A 25,689-nucleotide genomic window follows, 5' to 3' on the forward strand; every position below is an offset into this window, starting at 1 on the left:
TAAAAGAAAACCAAAGAACATTTTTAATGATAAAAAAGTTTTAAAAGTGACACCAAAACCTACATTGTCACCCATGATGATGTGTTTTGCCAAATTAAAGTGATACACATGAAATCTGAATGTATCGTTCTGTAACTAATACATTACACAAACACTATCCTCAAGCACATATCATCTGATGCGTGTGGAAGACTGACAGGACACTGTAAATACTGTCTACTGCCTGCTTAAAAGAGTTACAAGTACAGATATGTGGGGGGAGAGGTGGAGGACCATTTTTGTCCTTGGTGGCACCAGAGAAGGGGAAGGGAGCAAATCTAAATGTGGATTATTTGCCGATCATAATTAGGCCTTCTAAACAAAACACATTCAGGACAGAAGATTGAGCAATATACTTATTTTCCTCTCCAAAATTACTGGATTTAGTTGCTAAGGACGACACTGGAAGGAGGACTGGAAAAGGGCCAATGTGGTCCCCATTTACAAGAAGGGGAGAAAGGAGGACCAGGGTAACTATAGGCCAGTTAGTCTCAGCTCGGTCTTTGTGAAGACTTTTGAGAAAATTATCAAGGAGCACATCTGCGGGGGCCCAGCATGGGAGGTAACGCTCAGGCGCAACCAACACAGGTTCACTGCAGGCAGATCCTGCCTGACTACCTTGTTTCCTTTTACGTCCAGGTCACAAATTCCTTGGATGCGGGCACTGAGGTAGATGTTGTCTACCTGGACTTCAAGAAGGTCTTTGACACCATTTCTCACCCCATGCTCATTAAAAAGCTAGGCGACTGCGGCATTTATGCCTACACCGTCAGATGGGTGGCAAGTTGGCTCAATGGTGGCACCCAGAGAGTGGTGGTGGAAGGGTCGTTTTTGACCTGGAGGGATGTGGGCAGTGGAGTTCCCCAGGGCTTCATCCTGGGGCCTGTACTGTTCAACATCTTTATCAGCAACTTGGAGGTGGGTGTGGAAAGCATGCTGTCCAAATTCGCTGATGACAGAAAGATGTGGGGAGAAGTGGGCACACTGGAGCGGAGGGACAGAATCCAACTAGATCTAGACAGGTTACAGAGGTGGGTGGATGAGAACAGAATGGAATTCAACGTAGACAAGCGCAGGGTGCTGCATCTAGGGAGAAGGATCCAGCAACACACCTATAGGCTCAGGAATACCTTTCTCAAAAACACAGTGCATGAAAGGGAACTTGAAGTCATTGCTGACTCCAGGATGGACATGAGCCACTGATGCGAGGAAGCGGTCAGTAAGGCTAACCACACCTTGTCGTACATCTACAGATGCATCACAAGCAGGTCCAGGGAGGTGATCCTTCCCCTCTATGCAGCACTGGTCAGGCCGCAGTTGGAGTACTGCATCCAGTTCTGGGTGCTGCACTTCAAGAGGGATGTGGCTAACCTTGAGAGGGTCCAGAGAAGGGCCACTCGCATGGTCAGAGGGCAGCAGGCCAGGCCTTACAAGGGTAGACTAAAGGGCCTGAATCTATTCAGCCTCCACAAGAGAAGACTGAACAGGGATCTGGTGGCCGCCAGGGGGGCCAGCAGAAAATAGGTGAGGCTCTGGTCCCCCGGGCACCACCTGGGATAATAAGGAATAACAGCCACAGATTGACTGAGAGCAGGTTCAGGCTTGATATCAGGAGGCATTACTTCACGGTTAGGGCTGCCAGGCTCTGGAATGGGCTCCCAAGGAAGGTGGTGCTTTCCCCTACCTTGGGGGTCTTCAAGAGGAGGTTGGATAGATATCTGGCTGGGGTATTATGATCCCAGCACTCGTTCCTGCCTAGGGCAGGAGGTCAGGCTTGATGATCTATTCAGGTCCCTTCCAAACCTAGAAGCTATGAAATTATGAAACTATGACACCACAATGAAAAACTGGGAACAGAAAAACAACTTTATAATCCTCATTCATTATATCTAACTCAGATTGGACTTCTAAAAGCCCTCACCATTTGACAGTCCCTGATGGTTTTTTGCTGCAAATATCTGCAAGCACTGGTCAACTGAAGGGAATCTCTCTTCAAGCCCCAACAGCCAAAATTTGGGTTTTATTTGCATGGATGAGTGGTTCTCAAGCAGGACAACTCAAGATCCTTCCAGGGGTGAATAGACATCCAGCCCCTAAACCAGGAAAGAAGCAATGGCTCGTCTTCTCTCCCAGCACCATGCACTGGGCCACAGGCATATATAGCTGCAGATGCCACCATTTGAGTCCCTGGAAAAACAGCATTCGCCCCCTCACATACAGACTAACAGACCCAGATACAGGCATGGGTGAACCAGGTGGCTGCCCAGGGCCCAGACAGAAAGGGGGCCCAAAAAAGAAAAAAACCCAAAACCTTACAATTGCGAGAAAGAAAAAAAAAAAGTCACGCATCAATTGTCAACAAAGCTATGCCATTTTGTGCTTGTGTGCAGCCATGATTTGATGCTACTGCTGCTAGCGCTGAGTGGCTCTGGTGAAGGGGGGTCCAGTAATAGCAATTCGTTAGGGGCTGCTTGGAGTCTAGGTAAGGAGCTGCAGACTAGGGACTGGAAAGGGGAAGATGATAGAAAAAGCAGGCACAGTGAGCAAGGGCCTCCCCCCCAAGCTAACTTTTAGTTCAGTGGTTCTCAGCTGGGGTGCCCCTAAATTCTGAAAAATTATGAAGGGGTGCCTTGATCCTAAAACGTTGAGAATCACTGGCACAGACTGTTTTCCTCACCCAGGGGCTTCATGTTTCTCTGCTTGTATTATAATTGGTAAACTCTTGGGGAGATAAGCTTCTATATTACCCAATGTGAACAGTAATTTATTTAAAAGGTAGAAGGAGTACTACAGATGGCCTAAGAAATTATCTACTTCTGAGATAGGTACATTAAAAGGAAAAGAAGAGCTTGAAGAAAGAAGCAGGGAGACACATTCCCTAAGGAGATAACAAGGTCTTGATTCTGGTCTTACTTCCATGGGGAGAAATCAGAGTAGCTCCATTTAAATCTATGTAGTTAGAACAAAGTGAGATCAGAATCCAGCCTCAAAGCAGCTGGTGGTGACAGCGACTAGAGAAATCAATGCAAGTAGCCCTTCAGAAACATTTGCTACAAACAGATCCATTACTTGAGGAGGGTTGTATCATTCAGGAGATATACAGAGACAAGGTCACTGAAGAATATTCTCTTTACATTGTTAGATATCACTTTATGCTCTGAGCACCAGTAACTGGAAGCCACACATTTTCTCCCAGAGAAATATTTACAATTGTTCTCTTTACGAAGGCAATGAAAAGAAAATACTTATAACTACCTAAGCCAAGTTGCCTAAGAAGGTTGTAGATATAAAGGGCATGGTTGCATAAGGACTTTTGCACTAACAGATCTTGTATTTAATTTATTTTTAAAGAAGTACTGACTAGAGTTGAGCTGCAAGCTCCCCAAGCGAGGTATCATAGCTTGAATTTTCAAATGGTGCCTAAGGAAGGAAGGAGTTTAAACACTCATGTAGTAGGTACCCAAATGCTTCCAGGTGCCTTGAAAATCCCACTTAATGGCTCTTTACATTCTCCTACTGGGGTCAATAAAGTCTTTAGCGGTTAATCGATAATAACAGCACATCTTGTATGTTAAGGTATCTTAATCACCATTTCTTTTGTGACTCTAATAAAAACAAAAACAAAAACCTTCTAAAATATCCCCAGTTGCATTTGAAAATGCAGTTCACCCACGATTTAGGTCAGGGATAGCTAGCCCTCAGCATGTACCAGAACAGAGAAGTAACAAGCAACACAGCAGCACATGGGGCAAGAAGCAGAGCAGCACAGCTCACCAGCTTAATGTGTCCTCACTCAGGAGACATGCATTGGTAACGCAGAAATATGTGAAAGATGCTGCCAGTTTCAGTCTGCTTGTGTAGCTTGAATGTAGACTGACTCTTATTGCTTATACCAGAGAGTTAAAAAGCCACTGCACATTTAAGGACAAATACCTAAATCAGTCAAGTCAGGGGCTTACAAGGATAGAAAGGCAAAGCAAAATTTGCCTTTCAGAAGTTGGAATAGGCAAAAATACAACTAAAAAGTAACACTGGAGAGGTGAGCTCCTCAGCTAAAACCAGACAATCAAAAAGCCCAAGGCTGAATCGATTCATTCTTCACAGGTTAATCTAAGATGCATAGGTTGAACCAATAAGCAAGTGAACAGATATTCACTTTTCATTCCAGAAATGCAGCCACATGCCTGCAGTTGCTCAGGCCAGAAGGTCGGGGGCACTAGAGCATGCCCCCTGTTTGGCGAAGCAGACAGCTTGGACCAAGGCTAGCCTGCCCACCCTGTAAGGTGGGGTTTGCAGGGGAGATGCAAAGCATCCTGGGTTGCTGGGGACTGAGAGTTAACTTGAATCTGGAGGGAACGTGGGACAGAAGGTCAATAAACCAATTTAATCTAAATCAGTTAAATCTGATACTACATCCATCCAAGTTAATCTTAAACTGGTTCCTGCCATTTTGAAAGCAGTTTATGTGCACTGAACTTCTGTTGTGCCACAAATCTGAGCTGGTTTCCAATTACTTATACCAGTTTATGTGTAATTTCTGTCCCTAACCCTCATGTACTGAATCAGACAGATTCTTATAGGCAACACTAATCACCCATACCACCCACTATCAAACAAGGGACTGCTGAACTAGGGGACATCATCACTGTGTACCTGTGCTCCTGGGGAGGTGGGGGATAGAGATGGAAAGGAGGAATGAAGTATAATTAGGAAAAAATTCCAGGATGGGAAAAATATTGATTATTAATTCATGAATTACAGTTGCAAATCTACAGGTAAGAGGGTCTGTTTGGACACTAACCAAGAAGTAGCAGCACGTAATCTTTAACTCTCTGTAAACACTGCAAATCTAGCAAAATAGGGCCACCACTTATTCATTCACTTTTTAAAATATAAAACTCAAATTTACTTGCTCACTGAGTTCTGACACACTACATTAACACTCTAATCAGAACAATAGTTATTCAATGGTTCAAGTTAACAACGTGGCACACAAAACTTTTTGTAATGGCGTTTGTCCAGAAACCCTGAAAGTAAACCCAGTGAACAACGGAGCTTGTGGAAAAGGGATGTAAAAATTGCAGCACAGGAAGAAAAAGAAAAAAAAAGTCTCTTTTCCTAGAATTTCGCTGAAAACTTTTGGTGTTCTGTCTGCAGAGGTAAGCAGTACAGAAAATACTGCCAATTACTGTTACACTAAATAGAAGAATATCACATATTCCGGTTTCAAGTTTAAAACATATCATCAGATCTGTCATTAAAGGGTAATAGTCTTTCATAACATAAGTGCCTAAAAAATGTCATGACCTGTATATTCTCAGATTTTGCATATAATGGAGATTCTCTTATCCTTCAGAATTTCTGTCTCCAGGTCCTATCAGTCTTTAGCTATTCTCATTCCTTAATCACATGTCCTGGCATGATCCTCGTTCCCTTCAGTATTTCCTCGTCCTCCTCTGGGAAATTTGCCAGTTTCTGTCATCTGTCCCCATCCTCCTTTGGGAACACCAAGGCAAAGAATTAATTTCAGTTTTTCCCAAGCAATGCTTACCTCTTGTATAAGCAGAAAGGCGTGTATATCTTTTTTCAATTCTCTCTTATTCCTTATGCACTAACAAAAAGCCCTGTTGGACAATATTCCTTTTATGCTCCACATTTTCTGACATTATTATAAAGTACACTGTCCCTTAAATTAATTCTGTAATATCCCTAGTTGGCATCACCACTTTATTACCCTGCATTTTTTTTAATGTACAGTGTTGTTGTGTATACATGTAATGTAATGCTGAATGTGGGCGAAGTTGTATGAATTAGACAGCACATACATATTGGCCATGTATGAATTCCCATTTTGTTCTTTATGTGTTTCCCCATCTATTACTTTACCCTTTTTCATTTCATCCAACACTGGCTGCTAAATTCTTCCAACACTTACTTATTCTAAAGAAATGCCTTGGATGTTTTTCAATAATTTAGAAAACATAATCCAATATTACCTTTTTCTCCAACATGGGATTTCAGCTAATAATATTTCTTTCCCCCAAGAATCACTGGTGTCTTGAGTTGCCTGAATTCAAAACTATGAACTTAGTCTAACCACAGAAATCAACAGAAGCTCTACCACTGACTTAAATGGAAACAAGATCAGGCCCTGAGTCAGGCAATGCTCTTTAAAATCTCCTGGCTAATAGGAAATCCATAAATGTATTAGTAGATATCCATTTAGATCTATAAAATTGTTACCTCCCATCAACTGAAATTTTCCCATTACGCTTAGCTTGCTCTGGACATAAAACTTCTTTATTTCTATTAACTCATTGCCTCCTTGGGGGTAGCTTGCAGCATGTTGTTACTAGCAATTTCTATGCTGTTTATTGCTTGTGTAGTTGGTTACATCTCTGACTTCATGAGCTACGGGTCTCTTGTTTTCTTCATTATGGACATACCACAGATCATGTTACATTGTCTGTCAGCATGTGATGTTATTCTCAAGGTGCACAACAAGCAAAAACTATCTACAAATTATCCTTTTGATGTCTTTATTCAGGGAACTCCATATGTTCTCAGGGGCATGATGAGAGTTGAGCAGAGGGTGCATATTCTTGACCCCAGTTCATTCATACATTATATAGATGCCTTGCAACAACACTACTACAAGGAAAGATGAGAGATGGTAAATATATTTTCCCTACTCCTTTTCCAAACATATTCTATGTACTTGCATTACTGGCCACTGGTAAAGTATCAGAAACCAGGACAATAAAACACCCTGGGTAAGCAAGGAACAGTCACTTCCTTGGCTCTTAGTGAGAACAGGCAATAGTCCAACTAGGCTCCAACCAGTTGGTTACAGGTTGCAGCTAATTCTGGTGGTGCCATTATCATTAACAAGAACAAACTGAACCGTACATCTCTTGGGGCTTAGAAGTAAGCAGTCTAACCTAGAAGCCAGGTGTTCTGGGCTTCTTGCTTTTTCCTCCCTCTTAATTGAAGTGATTCTAGTTCCCTGCTATCCTAGCAACTTCAGCTACAAAGGATGGTTCCCGAAGCTACCAGAATACATTCCCTTCAAATATGCTGCAGCCATTGCACCTTTAAACCAGGAGGGGTTTCATGTCCAGTGTAAAAAAAGACAATCAACAAAATTATGTCAGAGGATCCCACAATGTATGGAGCAGAACACCAAATGGGGGCTTGGGAGAGCAAGGTACTGGAAAGGACGTATGGCTGGGAATGGAAAAGAAGAGGCAATTCTTTCTGGCAGCCCAAGCCTAACACAACAGGATGAGCACCTAGAAAATGGGCAGGTGGGGAGCCTTGGAAAAGGGATGGTAACCCCCAGAGGGCAAATGAGCGACATCCCAGATGTGATGGTCAAAAAACCAAAAGGTCAGTCGCCCAAGTTGTCTGCAGCCAATCCCTGGGATGAAAAAGGCAACAAATTCTTTGGAGAAGTGGGGGGGTGCAGTCCCAAGCACAAGGAAGTGCTCATCCTCTCTTAAGGCCTCAAGTCACAACACACGTAGCAATAAAGGCCAAATAAAGAACAATCCTTCTGAAAGAAGGCAGAAAGGAACCCCTGGAATGACAGGGAAAATCCTGGCTCTGGAAGGGGCCAGGGAAGGGGCTGTTCCCTGGGTGAGATCCCTTGCAAATAAATCCCTGAGTAGCAGGTAAATTCTTGACCCTGGAAAAGGATATGATTTTTTCCATTTCAAGGGCCAAATCAGTTCCCAATTCTATTGGGCAAGGCCAACAGTCAAGTTCCAAGTTTTGACTGAGCAGAGCTCAACCCTTCAAGTCTGTGTGGCTCTACCACTGGGCAAGTATCCTCTTTCCCAGGCCCACTGGTTTGGGTCTTCAGGTACTCCCCAAATCTGTGGTAGGCATCCTATGTGCAAGCCCAGGGCCCAGAGATACTGGGGTTCACATGCCCTTTAGTCTCACCCGCTCCTAGCCAAAAGACCGGGGAGCAAGCTGGGAAGCAAGCCAGAAAGCAGTGCCCAAACTGTTGCAGTCCAGTTTCCTGCATGTGGGGAAACTCTCAGGGGTCAGGCTGCCCTGAGTGCAAGGGGCAGGCCTCCCTTGGGAAACCACCTTGGTGATCATGGGATCTCCCCTGCCCCGCAAGCATGACCAGGAGGAAAAACCTCGGGTGAAGAAGGAAGCCCCGCACCTCCAGCGCGGAGGGGAACCGGGGAGAGTGAGGAGCGATATTCCTCGGGGGATGGGGCAGCATCCCTCCACCTGGCAGGGAAACCTGGCCTGAGCGAGCAGAGGAAGTGGAGGGCGAGGGTAACCCCTGGATGCCACGTAGGAGTGGCCAGGCCCCCTCCTGGCACTGCCCTAGGGACCGTCCGCTCCTCTCACCTGGCTGGCTTTGTGGAACTGCTTCTTCAGCCCCGCCACCGACATCCTTCCTCCGCGGCTGCCCCTGCCCGTGCCCCGGCTCAGCAGCGGCTCCCGGGAGCCCGTGCCACGGCGAACAATAGGCGGGTCCCGGCGCTGCCCAGGCCGAGCGCCCGCCTCGTCCCCGCTTGGCGGCGGCGGCTGCCAGCCCGGCCGCCCGCTGTCACCCGCGCCCGGCGCCCGGCGCCCAGCACGGCTGGAAACATCGCGTTCCAAACAGGCCCCAGCGCCGCCAGCCCATTGGCCGCCAGCGCGGCCTAATGCAAATCACAAGCCAGCGCTCCCTGCCCATTGGCCAATTGTGCGCTCTATGCAAATGAAGGAACGAGCAGACGCCCACGCTGCGATGTTGCATGGAGACGGCCGAGGGAGGGAGCAGAGGCGGTGGGAGCTGACGACGGGGTCCCGGCCGGGGCTGTAGCTCACCGGGCGGGACACGAGAGCCTCGGCGAGCAGAACATCGCGCCTCCCTTCTCCTCCTCTAAGCAGCCCCAGGCCTGCCTCTCTAGCCACCCCCTTGACTAGTCCTCCCTCTTACCAGTATTCTTCTAAATCCACCTTGCTCCCTGCCTCGGATCTCTCGAGCTAGTCTTCCTCTTTCCTCGCCTCGACCCCGTATCTGGGCAATAACTCTCTGCCTTTCTCCTATCTGTTGCTGTTATTCCCGAAGCACCCAGGAGCCCTGCTTACACCGCTCTGCCCAGAAGTGGGAAAGGAGACCAGCTCCAAATGCACATCTGGTGTCTATGGGGCAGACATGCTGGTTTGATCCGGTGCAGCTGTGGTGGCAAAATCTCCTAATGTAGAAGCAGTGACTGCGCAAAACTACTCCCTTACTGGTACGGTTTGTTTCGCTGGTGAAGGGTGGGTTTTACCAGGGCAGCACAAAGCACAGCATTGCCAGCAAAGCTGCATCTGGACAAGGAGCGCTTTGCCAGTGTAGCTGACAGATTATATGATTAGTAAAGTGTTTCTGGAGCAGACCTGTCCCCGGGGGTCAGTGACAGCATGGGATGCCTCTGTGATTTTTTGTTCTTGGCATCATTCCTGTAACATGGTGAAAAGAAGACAAGACAGTTCTGGAGCGTTTAGGACTTGAGTTGGTTATTTATTAATAAAAAAGTTTGAGGGATGGGACAGCTGTGAAACTCTGCACCTGAATTTGAGGGTGGTCAAATTCTGAATGTCAGAAGGAACCACATCATGCAAATAGACTTAGCCTGCATAACAGGCAAAAACCAGTATCTCTGTTGGTGTGTACAGAAATTAGGTCCAAAACCTTAGTTCACTAATCATAATATACATTATTACTAACATAAAAATAAACATGTTGTGGGTAACATTAAATCCCACTAAAACTGGAAGGTGAGACTGCTGTTCTTTATTGATGATCATAATAGGAGACAAATTAAGTTCCTTTGTGAAACAACATCTGTGTTAAGACTCAAAAAAATGGCACGGACCAAGGACATGTGAGTGAAGACATTTATGCTGACCGCTGCTTTAGGAAGGTCTGCATAACTGTGTAAAAGAGGCAAAAAAGAGCAAGGTTGCTGAGAGAAGCTCAGAGGAACACCAGGCAAACACTACAAAAGTGACCCTGAGAAAAAAACCTGGAGATGAAGACTTAGGGGCCAAGTTCCTGCTGAAAGAAGGTTTGGTTTGATTCCTCCAGTGTTTAAGGAAATAGGGCCTAGAACACCCCTTTCAATTAACAGGATTCTATCAACAGGCACCTGATCCCACACCAATTTCTTCTCCGAAGTGGAAAAACCTGCAACCCTCTATTATATAACTGGGGGCCTGGAGGGCTGGTGCAGAAGCAGGATTCAGTTTTTAAAGAGTAATTTTCACCTGCAGTGGAAGTGCTCAGAGGAAAGCAAACATCATGACCAGGAGGAAGTAAATCAAGATCTCAAACACCGGGAGAGTTCATAAAAAATTAAAACAAGAACTAGAGACTTTGCAAAAAAGAATGAATGCAATACCTGGACTCTTCCCAGAGATTTCTCAGACATAACCTAAGGGGAGTTAGGGGAGTAACTACAAAATGTCAAACTGGGCAGCATTGAAGGTCCTAATTTAAACCCCCAGTTTAGAATGGTAAGATGTATTGAAAGGTATGACCAGAAGCCTGATATCCCCAAAGGAAAATATTTTTTAGGAAGCAGGTGAGACTGAAAAGTTTTGGCCAACTTGGCACTTATTAACAATAATCAACTGCAGGAAAATTGTGATCACTTAGATTTAAAATAATGAATTCAAATAGGTTCTTTACTTCCTTTATTATCCTCATAGCCCTTCTCTTTATTTGTTCCTATCTCATGAAGGGAGAATAAATGTTCAGCTAACCAAGCCAAGCTCTAACCAGAGGTTGTTGACAGGAGATCTTTATAATTATCAGAGAAGGGGAAGAACTCCTTAAAATAAAGAATTAGACAGGTACAAGATCAAATGGGTATAAGTTTGCTATGAATACATTTTTAACTGATGATTAGAAGCTCTCTTCCAACTTCCATAGGACAGGAATTATGAAGTAGTTTTCTCAACAGACTACTTCATAAATCTAATTATTTCAGTACAGAGCCTGGTAACTTCAGGGAAAGGATGGTGTGATGATAAGACATGGGTGATGATCTTGAGCTTGGAAATTGAAGCTTTGGGTGCTTTGTTTACCAGTGTCCCCAAAAGGAGGTCATGGCATTATAGTACACCTTGACTTATAATGATGTAGGCAGGATCTGGCTGGAAAGGATGAAGCTAGAGAAAGCTGTCTCATGGCTGCCTGGCATTCAGATGTTGAGCACTGGTGTGGCTTTTGTTTTTAGGATGGTAGGCTTGTAGCATCTCAAAGATCTTAAGACAAGTTTGATATCTTTTTGAGGACATGCATTTAGATTACATAAAATCCTATGTTTTATATGTGCAAGTCAAGAAGTCTTAGTAGAGTAGTTGTAACAGGCCTTTCTGGATTAGTTTTGCTTCCCTTTTTCACTCTGCTTTGAAGGTCTAATAGGTTCACAATATTTCTTGCATCATATTTTTTTCCTGTTGTATTTAATCAATTAATCCCATGCCTTGGGACTCACTCTGCTTGTTATCTTAAGAGGCCAAAAAGAAATATTTTCAAACCACTCCTCCCCCACCCCTTGAATGCATTACACAGCATGTGCACATGGCCGTCTGTGCATTTACTTCCTCTGAGGATAGCCACATCTAGAAATAGAAGTTTTGATGGTAATGATGGCGAAGAGGGAGAGAGAGAGAATCTAGCAACCAGACTGACTGGCCAGGCTCTAATGGTGTTGCAGAATTTACTGCCAGAAAAGAGATGGGCTATGCAAGCAGCATAGTCCATAATAAATTAATCTGGCCTGGTTTAAGAAAGCAGCAAGCACATGATATGACCCCAAAAACTGATTTAATCCTGCCAAACAGTGGTAATTTTACTCCTGAATGAACTGGGGCTACATCTGTCATGCTTTCACATGCCTACCTTTCACTGCACAGCCTGCTCACTTCTCACTTTCAAATGTGCAGCTGCCACAGTGTGACTGGCTACAGTTTGATGCCTTAGTTCTGCCTGTCTTATTATGTGTTCATAGATTGACTGATCCAGATCTGGTATAAGCCACTGGGCGCCATTACTACATGAGATGTTTACTGTGGAGTTGCTCAATTAGCTTCTCAGTAAACGTCTCAGCATCTATACATGCAGGGTTATTAGGCTGGTATAAACTAAACTCTACAGCAGAGTAGTACTTGTTAAGTAACTATCCTGCTGTGGCGTCTTTAACTATGCAACAGCACACCTGTGGACACTGACAGGGCTGGCTGGGGCACAAGGGTGCTGCTGGCTAACCCCATACTGGAACACCCTTGTGCCCCAGCCAGCCCGTCCACAGCACGTTGGGCAGAGTCTGAGCAGTGCCAGGCTGACCCCCAGGCCCCCTGCTAGCCGGGGCTGTTCCAACCCAGCTCAACAAGCTTCAGTCCCAGGCACACATGTAAATGTGGTGCCTGGGAGCAATAAACTCCAGTGCAATATGTGCTGGAGTTTAATTACACTGCATTAATATGCATGTGTAAATATGCCCACCGTCATATAGTTTAGAGCCAGACAGCAATTTGAGCTGGCCAAAGCACAACTAAGACCTTTGTAAGTACAGAGCTGTATCTAGCATATACACTAGAAGGGGATTTTACTCTGGTTAATGAAATTTGTGACTGGTTAGAAACAGCAATGAATTCAGTTTGTAATATAAGGGAAACTGGCAATAATATAAAAATTAAGGGAAGTAGTTCAATTAAATGCTGATTCTATAGAAATTGGCCTTTAAAAATAAGAACTCTTATATTTATAAGATGGGCCACAATTTGAATGTCACAAGCACCTAGTGAATGTCCCTCATTTTGTTTTGGAATGTGAGAGACAGTGAGTTGATGAAGCAAAGATAAGAGGTGTAGGAGCAGCTCCACCATTTCTGTTTTAGATCTGGTCTTTTAAACACTAATTACCAGTGTTTGGCAATTGTGTGTATAATAAGAACTGTGGAATGGATGAGGACTATTGATACTGGCTCAAAGACTGCACTTACTAGACCAGGCACGTCTTAAAAAGCTAGAGAACAGGGGCTCCCAAACTGAACAAGTTGATTGGCCACAGCTGTAGACAGAAGGTGAGGAACATGAATCTGCCCAGGAGCTGGGAAAATGGGGTTTGACCATTGTATCCCTGGAATTTCTCCCAGAAATCTGCCTGGCGCATAAGATTAATGAACTAATACTCTATCTGGATTTTGCTGTGGCTAATACTGCGAAATACATACCAGAGAGTGTCATCAAAATTCAGGCTGTGGAAATTCCCTTCGAAGATGTGGCTGGGGTGAATCAAATGATTTATAGGCAATTGGTTTACAGTGAACAACTTGTCCTGCCCTCCAGGCCTGAAACCAGAGTAGCAGCTACATGCTGTGATAGCTTTCTAAGAAAATTAAGGTGAGTAATGGTTGAAACCTGTCTTGAGACCACTGTCTCGGGAATCGTAGCTGCCAAAGCTCTTCAGAATCTCAGGCAGGAATGGTTCCCTGATCATTTGCTGACAAACATCAAATATTACTAAATGGAATAATGGTGAATCCAATAAATGCTGCTCAAAGAAAATTTCAAGAGCAGAGTGAGTTCAGATGAGACCCATACCAGCAGAGTGCTGTACATTTGAATGCGGAGGAGCAGAATGGTCTCAGATTTTCTGGTTGGACATCTGGAGCAACTGTGATCCCAGATTTCCCAGTTGGGCATCTGGAGCGACTGTGATCCAACAAAGGTGTAGTTTGTCCTGCCTTGACCCTGGGGGAGAAAGAGGGGCTGGGGAAAGAATTGTCCATTAAACAACTACCTCCCCATTTCCTGGGAGAAAAGGAGGACACTGAGAAACAGTATGAGAGGTGTAAGTTAAGTGAAACTTTTGCACTTCACCATGGTTCTGGTTAAGAAAGAGTATGATAACACCAGATGCTGAGCATATATAATACAAAACTAAATTAAATAACTTTTAAAGGATTCTTACCCACCTTACCTACTGGAATTCAGGGTGTCCCCCACTGGATCTTAAAAATGGAAATGTAGCTGAATAACAAGGGGAAACTACTTTCAGGGAAGCAAGGTCTTTGGAGATTAAAAACTCTGTTCTTCTGATTTGTGCAATGTACCCACTACATTTTAGAGTCTAATGGAGAAGGTATTGAATGGCATGCCACTCAGCCAGTGTGCTATACCTAGATAATATCCTGGTGCATGCTAAAGCCTTTGTACACAAGCTGTTATGCTTACAAATGACTCATGATAAACTGAAAGCTGCCAAGGAAATGCAATCGATTGGATACAGAAGTAGTTTACCTTAGGCACACAGTGAGCAGGGAATTGCCACTGGCAGAAAGGCTGTCACAAGATATTCAGAGTTCTGTAAGGGTCTCTTCTACTGTAGGAATTTTTTTTTTTTTTATGGATTGCCCTACACTGGAAATCTTCAGTCATCATCAGGGTGTGATATAGCATTTGAAGAGTTCTAAAAGGCAACTGTGATTGTTCCTATGTACACCTGTGTTTCAGTACTTTTCATATTTGGACAGACTCTGAATGTGTTAGCACTTATGGTTTGAGGGCAGTATTGAGACAAGAACACATAACACTTGGAAGTAGCGTGACAAGCAAAAGTGTTATGTTCTCTTAAGAAAATACTGCACCATCCTGAAACAGTTCCTGGCAGTACTTAACTCCAAAAAACATTTCAGCACTACCTGTATAGGAGAAAGTTTTTTAAGGATAGACTATGAATCCCTGCACCGGCCCTTTAAATGGAGAAGTCTCAAGTGATAACTTGTGAGGTTGGGAAAAAATGTGGTGCTATGATTATGCTATGACTTTGCAACTAGATTGAGCACAAAAACATGTACAGTAGTGGTGATCCCTGTATAAATGGACTGTTTGGGGAGACTAACTATAGATGCTGCCCTGATCAGAACAAGGAACTGGTCATCTCGACCCCTCAACGAGTTCTTTGCCTCAGTGTTCCTAAGCGAGGGGCACGACGAGTCTCTCACTGGGATTGTAGAGAGGCAGCAGCAAGGCGCCAGACTTCCATACGTAGATCCTGAGGTGGTGCAGAGTCACTTGGAAGAACTGGATGCCTTTAAGTCGGCAGGCCCGGATGAGCTCCATCCGAGGGTGCTGAAGGCACTGGCCGACATCATTGCAGAGCCACTGGCGGGAATATTCGAATGCTCGTGGTGCACAGGCCAAGTCCCGGAGGACTGGAAAAGGGCCAATGTGGTCCCCATTTTCAAGAAGGGGAGGAAGGAGGACCCAGGCAACTATAGGCCAGTCAGTCTCACCTCCATCCTTGGCAAAGTCTTTGAAAAAATTATCAAGGCTCACATTTGTGAGAGCCTGGCAGGGCAAATTATGCTGAGGGGAAACCAGCATGGGTTCGTGGCAGGCAGATCGTGCCTGACCAACCTAGTCTCTTTCTATGACCAGGTTACGAAACGCCTGGACACAGGAGGAGGGGTGGATGTCGTATACTTAGACTTCAGGAAGGCCTTCGATACGGTATCCCACCCCATACTGGTGAACAAGTTAAGAGGCTGTGACTTGGATGACTACACAGTCCGGTGGGTGGCAAATTGGCTGGAGGGTCTCACCCAGAGAGTCGTGGTGGATGGGTCGGTCTCGACCTGGAAGGGTGTGGGCAGTGGGGTCCCGCAGGGCTCGGTCCTTGGACCGATACTCTTTAATGTCTTCATCAGTGACTTGGACGAGGGAGTGAAATGTACTCTGTCCAAGTTTGCAGATGACACAAAGCTATGGGGAGAAGTGGACACGCCGGAGGGCAGGGAACAGCTGCAGGCAGACCTGGATAGGTTGGACAAGTGGGCAGAAAACAGGATGCAGTTCAACAAGGAGAAATGCAAAGTGCTGCACCTAGGGAGGAAAAATGTCCAGCACACCTACAGCCTAGGGAATGACCTGCTGGGTTGCACGGAAGTGGAAAGGGATCTTGGAGTCCTAGTGGACTCCAAGATGAACATGAGTCGGCAGTGTGACAAAGCCATCAGAAAAGCCAATGGGACTTTATTGTGCATCAGCAGATGCATGACCAATAGGTCCAAGGAGGTGATACTTCCCCTCTGTCGGGCACTGGTCAGACCGCAGTTGGAGTACTGCGTGCAATTCTGGGTGCCACAATTCAAGAGGGATGCGGATAACCTGGAGAGGGTCCAGAGAAGGGCCACTCGTATGGTCAAGGGCCTGCAGACCAAGCCCTATGACGAGAGACTAGAGAAACTGGACCTTTTCAGCCTCTGCAAGAGAAGGTTGAGAGGCAACCTTGTGGCTGCCTATAAATTCATCACGGGGGCACAGAAGGGAATTGGTGAGTATTTATTCACCAAGGCGCCCCCGGGGGTTACAAGAAATAATGGCCACAAGCTAGCAGAGAGCAGATTGAGATTGGACATTAGGAGGAACTTCTTCACAGTTCGAGTGGCCAAGGTCTGGAACGGGCTCCCAAGGGAGGTGGTGCTCTCCCCTACCCTGGGGGTCTTCAAGAGGAGGTTAGATGAGCATCTAGCTGGGGTCATCTAGACCCAGCACTCTTTCCTGCCTATGCAGGGGGTCGGACTCGATGATCTATTGAGGTCCCTTCCGACCCTAACATCTATGAATCTATGAATCTCTGACTTGCTGCAAGTAGCTGCCTCTCTTCTCCCAACTTGCAGAAGTGAAAATGTTCTTGGTTCACCCATTGGGATAGCAGATGTGGGTTAACCACAACAAGCTCCAGATCTATTATTTGAAGCGCACTTTTCCCATAGAATATGACAGTTAAAGTCTTCTGGTCATAGAAGGAAAGTTTGGAGTTTAAAGATGAAATACTATAGAGGTGAGGAAAGGAAACAACAAATGATGGATACACATGCACAGAAAGATTCTTGTGCCTGTCATGAACTTAAAATTGCTTGACATTTTGGGGTTGTGGAAAAAAAATTAACCAACATAAGAGAAAATGTCTATTATGTGAAATGCAGTCAGGATATAGGGAGGCTGATGCCTGTATTGCAATCAGGGCTGGACACAGGCATGGGCAAACCAAGCAGCTGCCCAGGGTCTGGACAGAAAGGGGGCCTGAAAATGGTAAATTTTTATTATTTTCATCCTCTCTAGTGAAGGGGGAGGGCGTGGCTAATACTAAAAGTTTGCCCAGGGCCGCCAGGAGTCTAGGTATGATGCTGATTGCAATGAAGGGTCCCCTATGACTGGGAGACCCCTATTTGGTTGCATCCTGGGAAGGAGAAGGCAATTGGACCACTGCCTGACATGGAGCCTGCAGATCACTATTTGCTGGTAGTTGCACCTTATTCTACAAAATGGCCTGAAGCGCACTCAAAAAGAAGCCAGGAGACTGTGACAGTAGAAGTTGCAGGTAACTAATTCTGCAGCAGACTTGGAATTGCAGGCTTCATCACGTTTATGAGATTCTGGGGACTTCCTAAACACTCGCAACTCTGAACATCCCACAGCTGATGGGGATGATGAAAAAGGCACCTAGAGAGCTGAAAGATCAGCTGACTGACTCTGTAGAACAGCTCCACAGGGAACATGGCACCAGTATCTCCTGTTCCTTTTCATGGCATAGAACAGAAATTGGTGAGAATACAAAGAGCACTCCAGCTCTTTTCACATTTAGGCATGAGCCAACAACAGCAGCATACCTTGTGAATGCAGCTCCAGAGGAGGAACAAATGGAACTGGACTATAAAAAAAAAAAGGCAGTTGAAAAAACTTGTGCTTCTGTTGGAGAACATTTAGAGGTTAGCCTCTGAAAACAGAAAGGCCAGGATGTCAGATCACGTCCAAATGTGGAACCAAGCTGACTCTCATCACTCCTCGGGAAAAGGAGAGGGCATCCATAGCTGAATAGACACTCAGAGGGACACTATACAGTGCTGATGCAAAGAAATGAAGTAGCATGCAGGTGGTTTCTAGGACTAAATCCTAAGCTAGTCATAAGGACCATATAGCAAAAGTATTGGAAAGAGTCTGGAATTTAATGTGAATGCCCCCAAAATGAGACTGCAGCTGTAGAAGGTGTGTCTGGGAACAATATGACAGTAATGAACCCTTGCCAGTACCAGAGACTGGACACTCATGCCTAGTGGTTAAAGCCAGAGTTACAAGCTGAGTCCAGGAACCAGGGGTCAGGACAGGGTCTGATTGCTGAAGACATGGTCAGGAATAGGCTGGGTCAGGGAGCCACCAATCACATCAGGGTGAAGAACTGAGAATATTAGTCAGCAACCAGACACTGGTAACAAGAGTAAAAGAGAAGGGGCCAGTCAGGGCATTTCTCCTTTCTATTTAGTACCCCTGCTCTCTCCAAGTCCATTCATAGCATCTGACAACGTAGGATGTAACCTATGAAAGCTCATGCCTCTCTGAATGAGTTAGTCTATAAGGTGCTACACTGCCCTGACTTCTGCCTAACCACACTGAGGTAGCTATATATCCCCCTTCTCTGAAAGACGGCCTCCCTGGTGAGACCACATCTCCCTATATGCACCTGTAGTCATGTGACTCTTGAATTACATATTTTGGTCACAGGGGAATGCTGCATTTAATTATGGGAGATGTAATCTGGCCTGGAAACCCACCCACAGAGGAGAATGCCTCCCCAAACAGCCCCACTGAGGTAATACAACATAGGAGGAAACCCCATAAGAAGCATTTTGTGTCGGTTCAGTAAACTGAATTTTTATGTTCCTAAATCAGACCATTTCAGTGGGGTTTTTTTAATTGAAAATGTTTCACTGTTCCCAAACTGAATTTTTCAGCATTTTTCACTCCATGAAAACTATCTGTGTTTTAACTTTTCATTCTGATTTGGGACAAAAAACAAATGCTGAAATAGTAAAAATGCCGACAGGATGAAATGCTAATGTGTGCGAATCTAACAAAGAGAAGCAAAGTGCAGATCTCCTATGTAGAAGCCAGCGAGAAAGATATTGGACACACAGACCTTGCCCCTGCAACTCCTGATAGTGGGAACCAGGGAGTCCAAGGTGGTTGAGTTGCAATGTCACGATGAGAAGAGGTATGGGAGTAAGTGCTGTCAAACAGTCTTTCTGCTCAGAGTACTGCACCAACTGCCTTACTCTGAACAGCGCTTGGTAAACAGGGTAGGAAATGCAAGTGCCAAGGAAGATTGGGTTTAAGCCAATCCTCCCTCTGTAAATTAACTATGTGCTCTTTCCTTGGAGGCCAGACAATAAAAACACTTCCATTGACAACCTTGATTGACTTCAGTGAAACCAGGATCAAGGAGCGAAATCTCATTCTTTCTACTAGAATGGAAGTTTTGCAGCAGCATAGCCAAGAAGATTAACAGCATCCTGGGCTGCATTGCTAGGAGTGTTGCCAGTAGGCAAAGGGAAGTGATTATTCCCCTCTATTCAGCGCTGGCGAGGCCACATCTTGAGTACTGTGTTCGGTTTTGGGGCCCCCACTGTAAAAAGGATGTGGACAAATAGGAGAGAGTCCGGTGGAGGGTAACAAAAATGGTGAGGGGGCTGGGGGGCATGATTTATGAGGAAAGACTGAGGAACTGGGCTTATTTAGTCTAGAGAAGAGAAGACAAAGGGGATTTAATAGCAGCCTTCAGCTACCTGAAGGGGGTTCTTAAGAGGATGGAGCTGCTAGACTGTCCTCAGTGGTAGCAGATGACAGAACAAGGAGCAATGGCATCAAGTCGCAGCAAGGGAAGTTTAGGTTAGATATTAGGAAGAATTTTCTCACTAGGCGAGTAGTAAAACACTGGAACAGGTTACCCAGAGAGGTGATGGAAGCTCCATCCTTGGAGGTTTTCAAAACCCGGCTAGACAAAACTTTGGCTAGAACGATCTAGTTGGGGATGGTCCTGCTTTGAGCATGGGGTTGGACTGGATCAGTGGTTCTCAACCTTTTTTGTACCAGGACCCATTTATAAACATTGATGGCCAGTCCCAACACAGTAAATAGTTTAACTAGAAAACACTAGCCCCCTGGCCCTACTGATGCCCTTCACTCCTGACCTGCTAGCCCCTGCCCCCAATCCCCCAGTGTGTTGGGTTGAGAAATACTGGCCTAGGTGACCTCCTGAGGTCCCTTCCACTTTTTATGATTTTAAAGACTAAATATTTTAGAATTATTAAGAAAGTGGAGGACATAGCCAGGACCACCAGTTCCATAGCAGAAACTGCAGAAAATGAGCCACCAGCTTTGCAGTTCAGACGCTTGGGACACTAGAAATCTAGACTACAACTTCACAGCTGACAGAACATCAGCATCCTAATCTCTGGTGTGCAGTTTAGCAATCGAAAACAGTGGAACTTCCAGACTTGGCAGTACCATAAACTGAATTGATTGAGTTTAAAATCACAGCACATTTGAAAAATCAGCACTGAACTCAGGAGGTGAAGCTGCTCTTCTACTCATACTAAGTACCCAAACACCTTATAGGATTGGAATCATAATGAAGAATCATCTTCTTGCAATACAACATAAAATAGAGCATAACTAATATGTGATACACTACTTACTATGTTACCATTATTCTTGGGTAACAAGGAAAGAGCATGAAAGAACTACTATACAGAGAAGACATGTTGCTGTAAATAATTACCAGGAATCCTAGTTTTCCTTGCTAAAAAAACCAAAGTTCTCCAATAAAAAAACCCATACAAATCTGCAGTGAGCCCCCCAGTGCTGATTGGCTGAGGGGCCCTGGCAATGGCTCCGCACCTCATTGCTGACTGGCTGAGAGGGTTGCTGTTCACGTGGCCCTGCCCCTCACCGTGGATTGGTGGGGAGGAGCAAGACTACATGATGGGCAGCCCTCTCGGCCAATCAGCAGCAGGGGGAAAGGGGGCAGCCATCATCTTTGGCTTCTTCCCTGTGTTCTGACTTCTCCCCCCACTGCAGCCATGAGAACTACTGACTCCGTGGGGAGTCAGCATTTTATTTTCCGTCAGTTCTGTCCCGTTCCCCCCCACCGCCCCCCGATTCTAAAGATTCTCTGCAAAAATGCAAATTCCACATTGTTCCTTGTTTTTTCATGGCAAAAGGATTTCTAGGAACCCTGGTCACATGGGCGACTGGTGCCTCCTCAGGGCAGAGCTGGCGGGCATCCGCAGATGCCACCAGCAGCATCAATGGCAGGGACAGCCCTGTCGGGGGGGCACGTGCCCCCATCCCCATGCTCCTCCTACCAGTCACCTATGCCTGGCTATTACCTTCAATAAGAAGAAACAGAGTTTTCCAATGGAACAGAGATACAGTGAAGCAGTAGTATAACTAGGGGTGGGCAAGAAGGGTACCTGCTCTGGGTGGCAAGTTAGGAGGGGCACTGAATCACCTTCCACCCCCCCCCACCCCCGGGGTTCATGCCCCAGCAGCATACCCATGCCAGGAATTCCACAACTTCACTGATGGTGCCACTTTAAGAGCAACAGCTGGGGCAGGAAGAGTGGTGGTGGCAGCAGTTCAATTAAGGGACATTTCTGTCATGGGTAAGACTGCTGTTCCCCCTGTTGCCACTCTGGGAACCTCATGCATGGCTCCTCACTCCCCAACCCTTGCAGGTGTTGCCCCAGAAGAGCTGACCTTAAGGAAAACAGCACTCTGAGCCAACTTGTACTTTGGTGCCTCCCCTCTACCCAAGTCAGTGGCACTGCTGCAGGCAGAAGCAGGGGTACAGGGCAGAGTCCAGCGGGGAGGCAGAGCAACATGGTACTTTAGGCAGGTGCACAGATGGGCAGGTACTGCTGCTGCATGGGACCAAGGTGGGTGCACTGGAGCAGGCACCACTCTGCCTGCATATGCCTGGCCCACCTCCTTCTGAGCAGCAGCTGGAGGCGGGGGGTGAGCTGGGCTGAGCCTCACTCCTCCTGCCTGGGGCAGGGATCAGCTGTGGCAGGGCAGGGCTGTGTGCGAGAGCACTGCTGTGAGCGTGGGCTGCTCATGTGCGTATGTGTGGTGCTCCCCTGACCATGGCATCCTGGGCAGTCACCTACCCCTAAGGCTGGCTCTGTCCCCTGGATGCCAACTCTGTTTGTTACACCACCGCAGTGAAGATCACAACCCACTGTTATCTTGTATTACTTAAGAGTAGCAATACCCCTTAGAGCAGGAACAGACAAAATATGGCCCGTGGGCTGGATCTGGCCAGCCAAAGGATTCTATCCAGCCCATGCTTGGTCCCTTGGCTCCACCTGACCCAAGTGCAGGGAGCAGCCTGGGCCATAGCGCATGTGGGTGGTCCCACTGCCCCCAGGCACACGGCAGGGCAGGGGTGGTGCAGCAGTCAGACTCAACTTCTGTCCTTCTCAGCAGCTCGGAGGCAGAGAGGGATCTTGGAGTCATAATTGACTCCAAGATTAACATGAGCTGGCAGTGTAACGAGGCCATCAACAAGGCCAATCGCACCTTGTCAAGCATTAACAGGTGCATGACTAACAGAACAAAGGAGGACATGCTCCCCCTCTATGCAGCACTGGTCAGGCCGCAGTTGGAGTACTGTGTCCAGTTTTGGATGCCGCACTTCAAGAGGGATGCGGGGAATCTGGAGAGGGTCCAGAAGAGGGCCACTTGCATGATTAGTGGCCTTCGTGATAGACCCTACGGAGGGAGTTTAGAGAGCTGAATCTCTTCAGCCTTCACAAGAGACAGCTGAGGGGAGATCTTGTGGCCGCCTATAAATTTATTAGGGGAGGTCAACAGGGAATAGGGGAAGCGCTGTTTACTAAGGTGCCCCAGGGAGCGACTAGGAATAATGGGTGTAAACTAGTTGAGAGTGGATTTAGGTTAGATATTAAGAAGAAATTTTTCACAGTAAGGGTGGCCAGGATCTGGAATGGGCTTCCAAGACAGGTTGTGCTATCACCTAGCTTGGAGGTCTTCAAGAGGAGGCTCGATAGTCACCTAGCTGGTGTCATCTGACCTCAGTCCTCTTTCCTGCCAGGGGCAGGGGGTCAGACATGATGATTCATTGCGGTCCCTTCTGACTCTACAATCTATGAATCTATGAACTTCCCAGCAGCCCATGTGGCAGTGGCTCACTTTGTCCAGCTGCTGCTGCCAATGGCTCTGCTGCTTCCTCCAGACCTGGCCCCATTGCCCGGACACCCCAAACTTTCTGTGCTGCACACACCTCCAGGGGCCCCAGATGAAGCAGGCAGGTGGGTGGGGTCTCCACGGAGACCAGCCCAGGACCCCTGAAGGCAGCGTGTGCTTGGCTGTGCAAATGGGATGGAGCTGCGGGCGGGCGGGTGGGGAGCAGCATCCAGGAGCAGGACAGGCTGGGGGGGCTGGGGCCAGGAGCACAGGGCAGTGACAGCATGGGCCTGGACCCAGGTCCCAGTTACAATCCTCTCCCCAAATTTCCTTGCCCACAGAACTGGAGCCTGTTGCAGGGATATTTAGGGAGCAGATCATTGCACTTCCCTGGGCCCTTGCTCTGCACTGTCACTGCCCCATGATCCCAGTGTCCTGCTCCCAGACACCACTCTCCACCTGTCCATGGCACCATCCCATCTGCCTGGCTGGGTGCTCCCTGCCCATAGGAGTCCCCAGCCAGTCTTCACGGAAACCTGCCCGCCCACCCACTCTCTCCATCCAGCACCCCCAGCAGTGGGTGCAGGGTATCCGGCCCCAGGCCTGTCTAAGATCAATTGCCTCCACCCTCCCCCTCGGGCTGGGCCAGGTCAGCACCCCCCTCCACCCAGCCCACAACAGCTCACAAAAACTCCTTAAGTGGCCCTGCAGCCCAAATAGTTGTCCACCCCTGGATTATGGTAACCAAATCAGGAAGGCATAAGCTTTCATAAGCAAGAGCTTAACTACCTCTGTCTCTTCCAGTAATTATCTGTTCATGTTTTTTCAGTAATGGATTTGCAACCATGAAATAATTTTAAAAAGATCCCTCAAGTGAATATGGGATGTAGGGTAAGATCCATTTTCATGGCAATATATAGGATAAGTACAACCTAGTGTGATTTTTCTTTTTTTAACTTTACCATGGCAAATGTCTGCATACCCTGGATATTTTAAAAATTCTTGCATCTTGCAAGGAGCTTGTGAATATTCGCACATACCTGGCTTTAACAAAATTTTACAGCATGGACACTGTTTTTCTTTCAGTGTAATTTAATAGGTCTTTTGGGAGCTGCCGTGTTTGAACATCTGGGAATCATCACATGTTGTCTGTTGATCAATGAGGCAACAGGAAAGGCATGATGGGTCACAGATGTTAAATATGGCAACACTCCATAGACCGACTGGATCACAAAGGGGAACAACCAGATTTTTTAAATCTTCTTAAGCTTCACTGACTGGATCAAGTTCAATTAAGCAATACAAGCAGAGTATGAACTATTTGTGAAGAGGGTGGAGATTAGTAATCAGCGTGCAGATTTAGGAGAACAAAATGACCTTACTGATGTCAAGATCTTTTATTATTAATCCTTTGTGGAGAGAAGTGCAATTTCTGTGGTCCTTGCTGACTGTAAGCGGTGATGGCTGTTTGCTACTGGCTAACTCTACTGTCCCTTTCAACATAAATATAAATATAAATTAAGTTGATTATGTATATGACATTAACCATCAAAGTTAATTGTGGAAATTACATTATATTAAAGACTTATTTTACTTCCAGATTTTTTTTTACTATAATTATAATGAATGGCTGTGGGAAGAAATGACATATAGTAAACCATTAATGCCACCTTCTGGCTTTATAGAGAAATGGCTTTTAAAAGGTCTGGAGGAAAATAAGCAGCCCTCACCCAATATTTACCAGATTATCTTTTAAAAAATTTAATTATACTTCACATAAGTTTAACATTTACAATTTATGTTAATTATCTAGCTTGCTAGTTGAAATGTAAAGGTCTCAACCTATTACTTTGGTAAGGAAATTGGATAGTTTCAAAAAATAAACGCACCTGACATTGACTCCTTATAGAAACAACCTGGGAACTCTTGTGTTTAAAATCACAGCTGAATCAACATGATGGGTGAAATCCTGGCCCCGTGGAAGTCATTGGGAGTTTTGCCACTGGCCTCAGTGGAGCCCAAGATTTCACTGTATTTGGATTGGAGAGCTGCATTTACGAATTTAGGCTGAAATTTTCAAAGGCTCTTAAGGGAGCTGAGCGCTGCAATCCTACTGCAATTCAATAGGAATTGGGCACACAACTCCCTTAGGATCTTTGCTTTTTTTCAAAATTGTAGCCTGACAATCCAGTCCCACAAGGAGCTGATCAGTTCCTTTAAGAAACTGCAGATGTTTTCAAAGCATTCACACAGCATAAAAGATGCTGGCCTGGAATCACTGTTGTGCTCTGGCTTTTTGCACTACTTCGGTAAGACGTTTATAACAGTTTTATGTTACCAGAGCAGCTCAAAGCAGCGAATCTATCCAGTAAAAAGTGTGCATTATCAAAATGTAATGAATTGCCAAGTTAAAGCAAAATCCTGCTCTGCCATATGTTACACTGATGCACCAAGAGCAAGGGAAAAGAGCCAAGTTGCTTCTCTTACCTGGGCAAGCAGCCGAGGAATATCTGTTTGTAGCAGGAAGGAGACCACGAGGGCAGATGGTAGCTAACATGCCTTGCAGTTCCAGATTGTCTGAACACCATTTAATTT

At 46.0% G+C, this 25,689-nt stretch overlaps 1 protein-coding gene across 5 annotated transcripts in view; it reads right to left on the bottom strand.

Annotated features, from left to right (window-relative positions):
- Window positions 1-9,084, bottom strand: part of SH3GL3 (SH3 domain containing GRB2 like 3, endophilin A3) — a 99,122-nt gene extending 90,038 nt beyond the window's left edge. For 2 of the 5 annotated variants that reach the window (XR_002087036.2, XM_019477529.2), the window contains exon 1: window positions 8,410-8,650. Coding sequence is in view for 3 of the 5 variants with exons in the window: in XM_019477529.2 (XP_019333074.1) it covers window positions 8,410-8,454 (45 nt within the window). In the remaining 2 variants the exon portion in view is untranslated. Of the gene's footprint in view, window positions 1-8,409; window positions 8,651-8,986 lie in introns of those variants that run through there. The other 3 variants (XM_059714632.1, XM_019477528.2, XM_006259819.4) reach the window with 3 other exon arrangements.
- Between the last annotated feature and the right edge of the window lie 16,605 nt (window positions 9,085-25,689).

This window comes from Alligator mississippiensis, chromosome 11 (genome assembly GCF_030867095.1).
Source record: "Alligator mississippiensis isolate rAllMis1 chromosome 11, rAllMis1, whole genome shotgun sequence".
NCBI lineage: Eukaryota > Metazoa > Chordata > Crocodylia > Alligatoridae > Alligator > Alligator mississippiensis.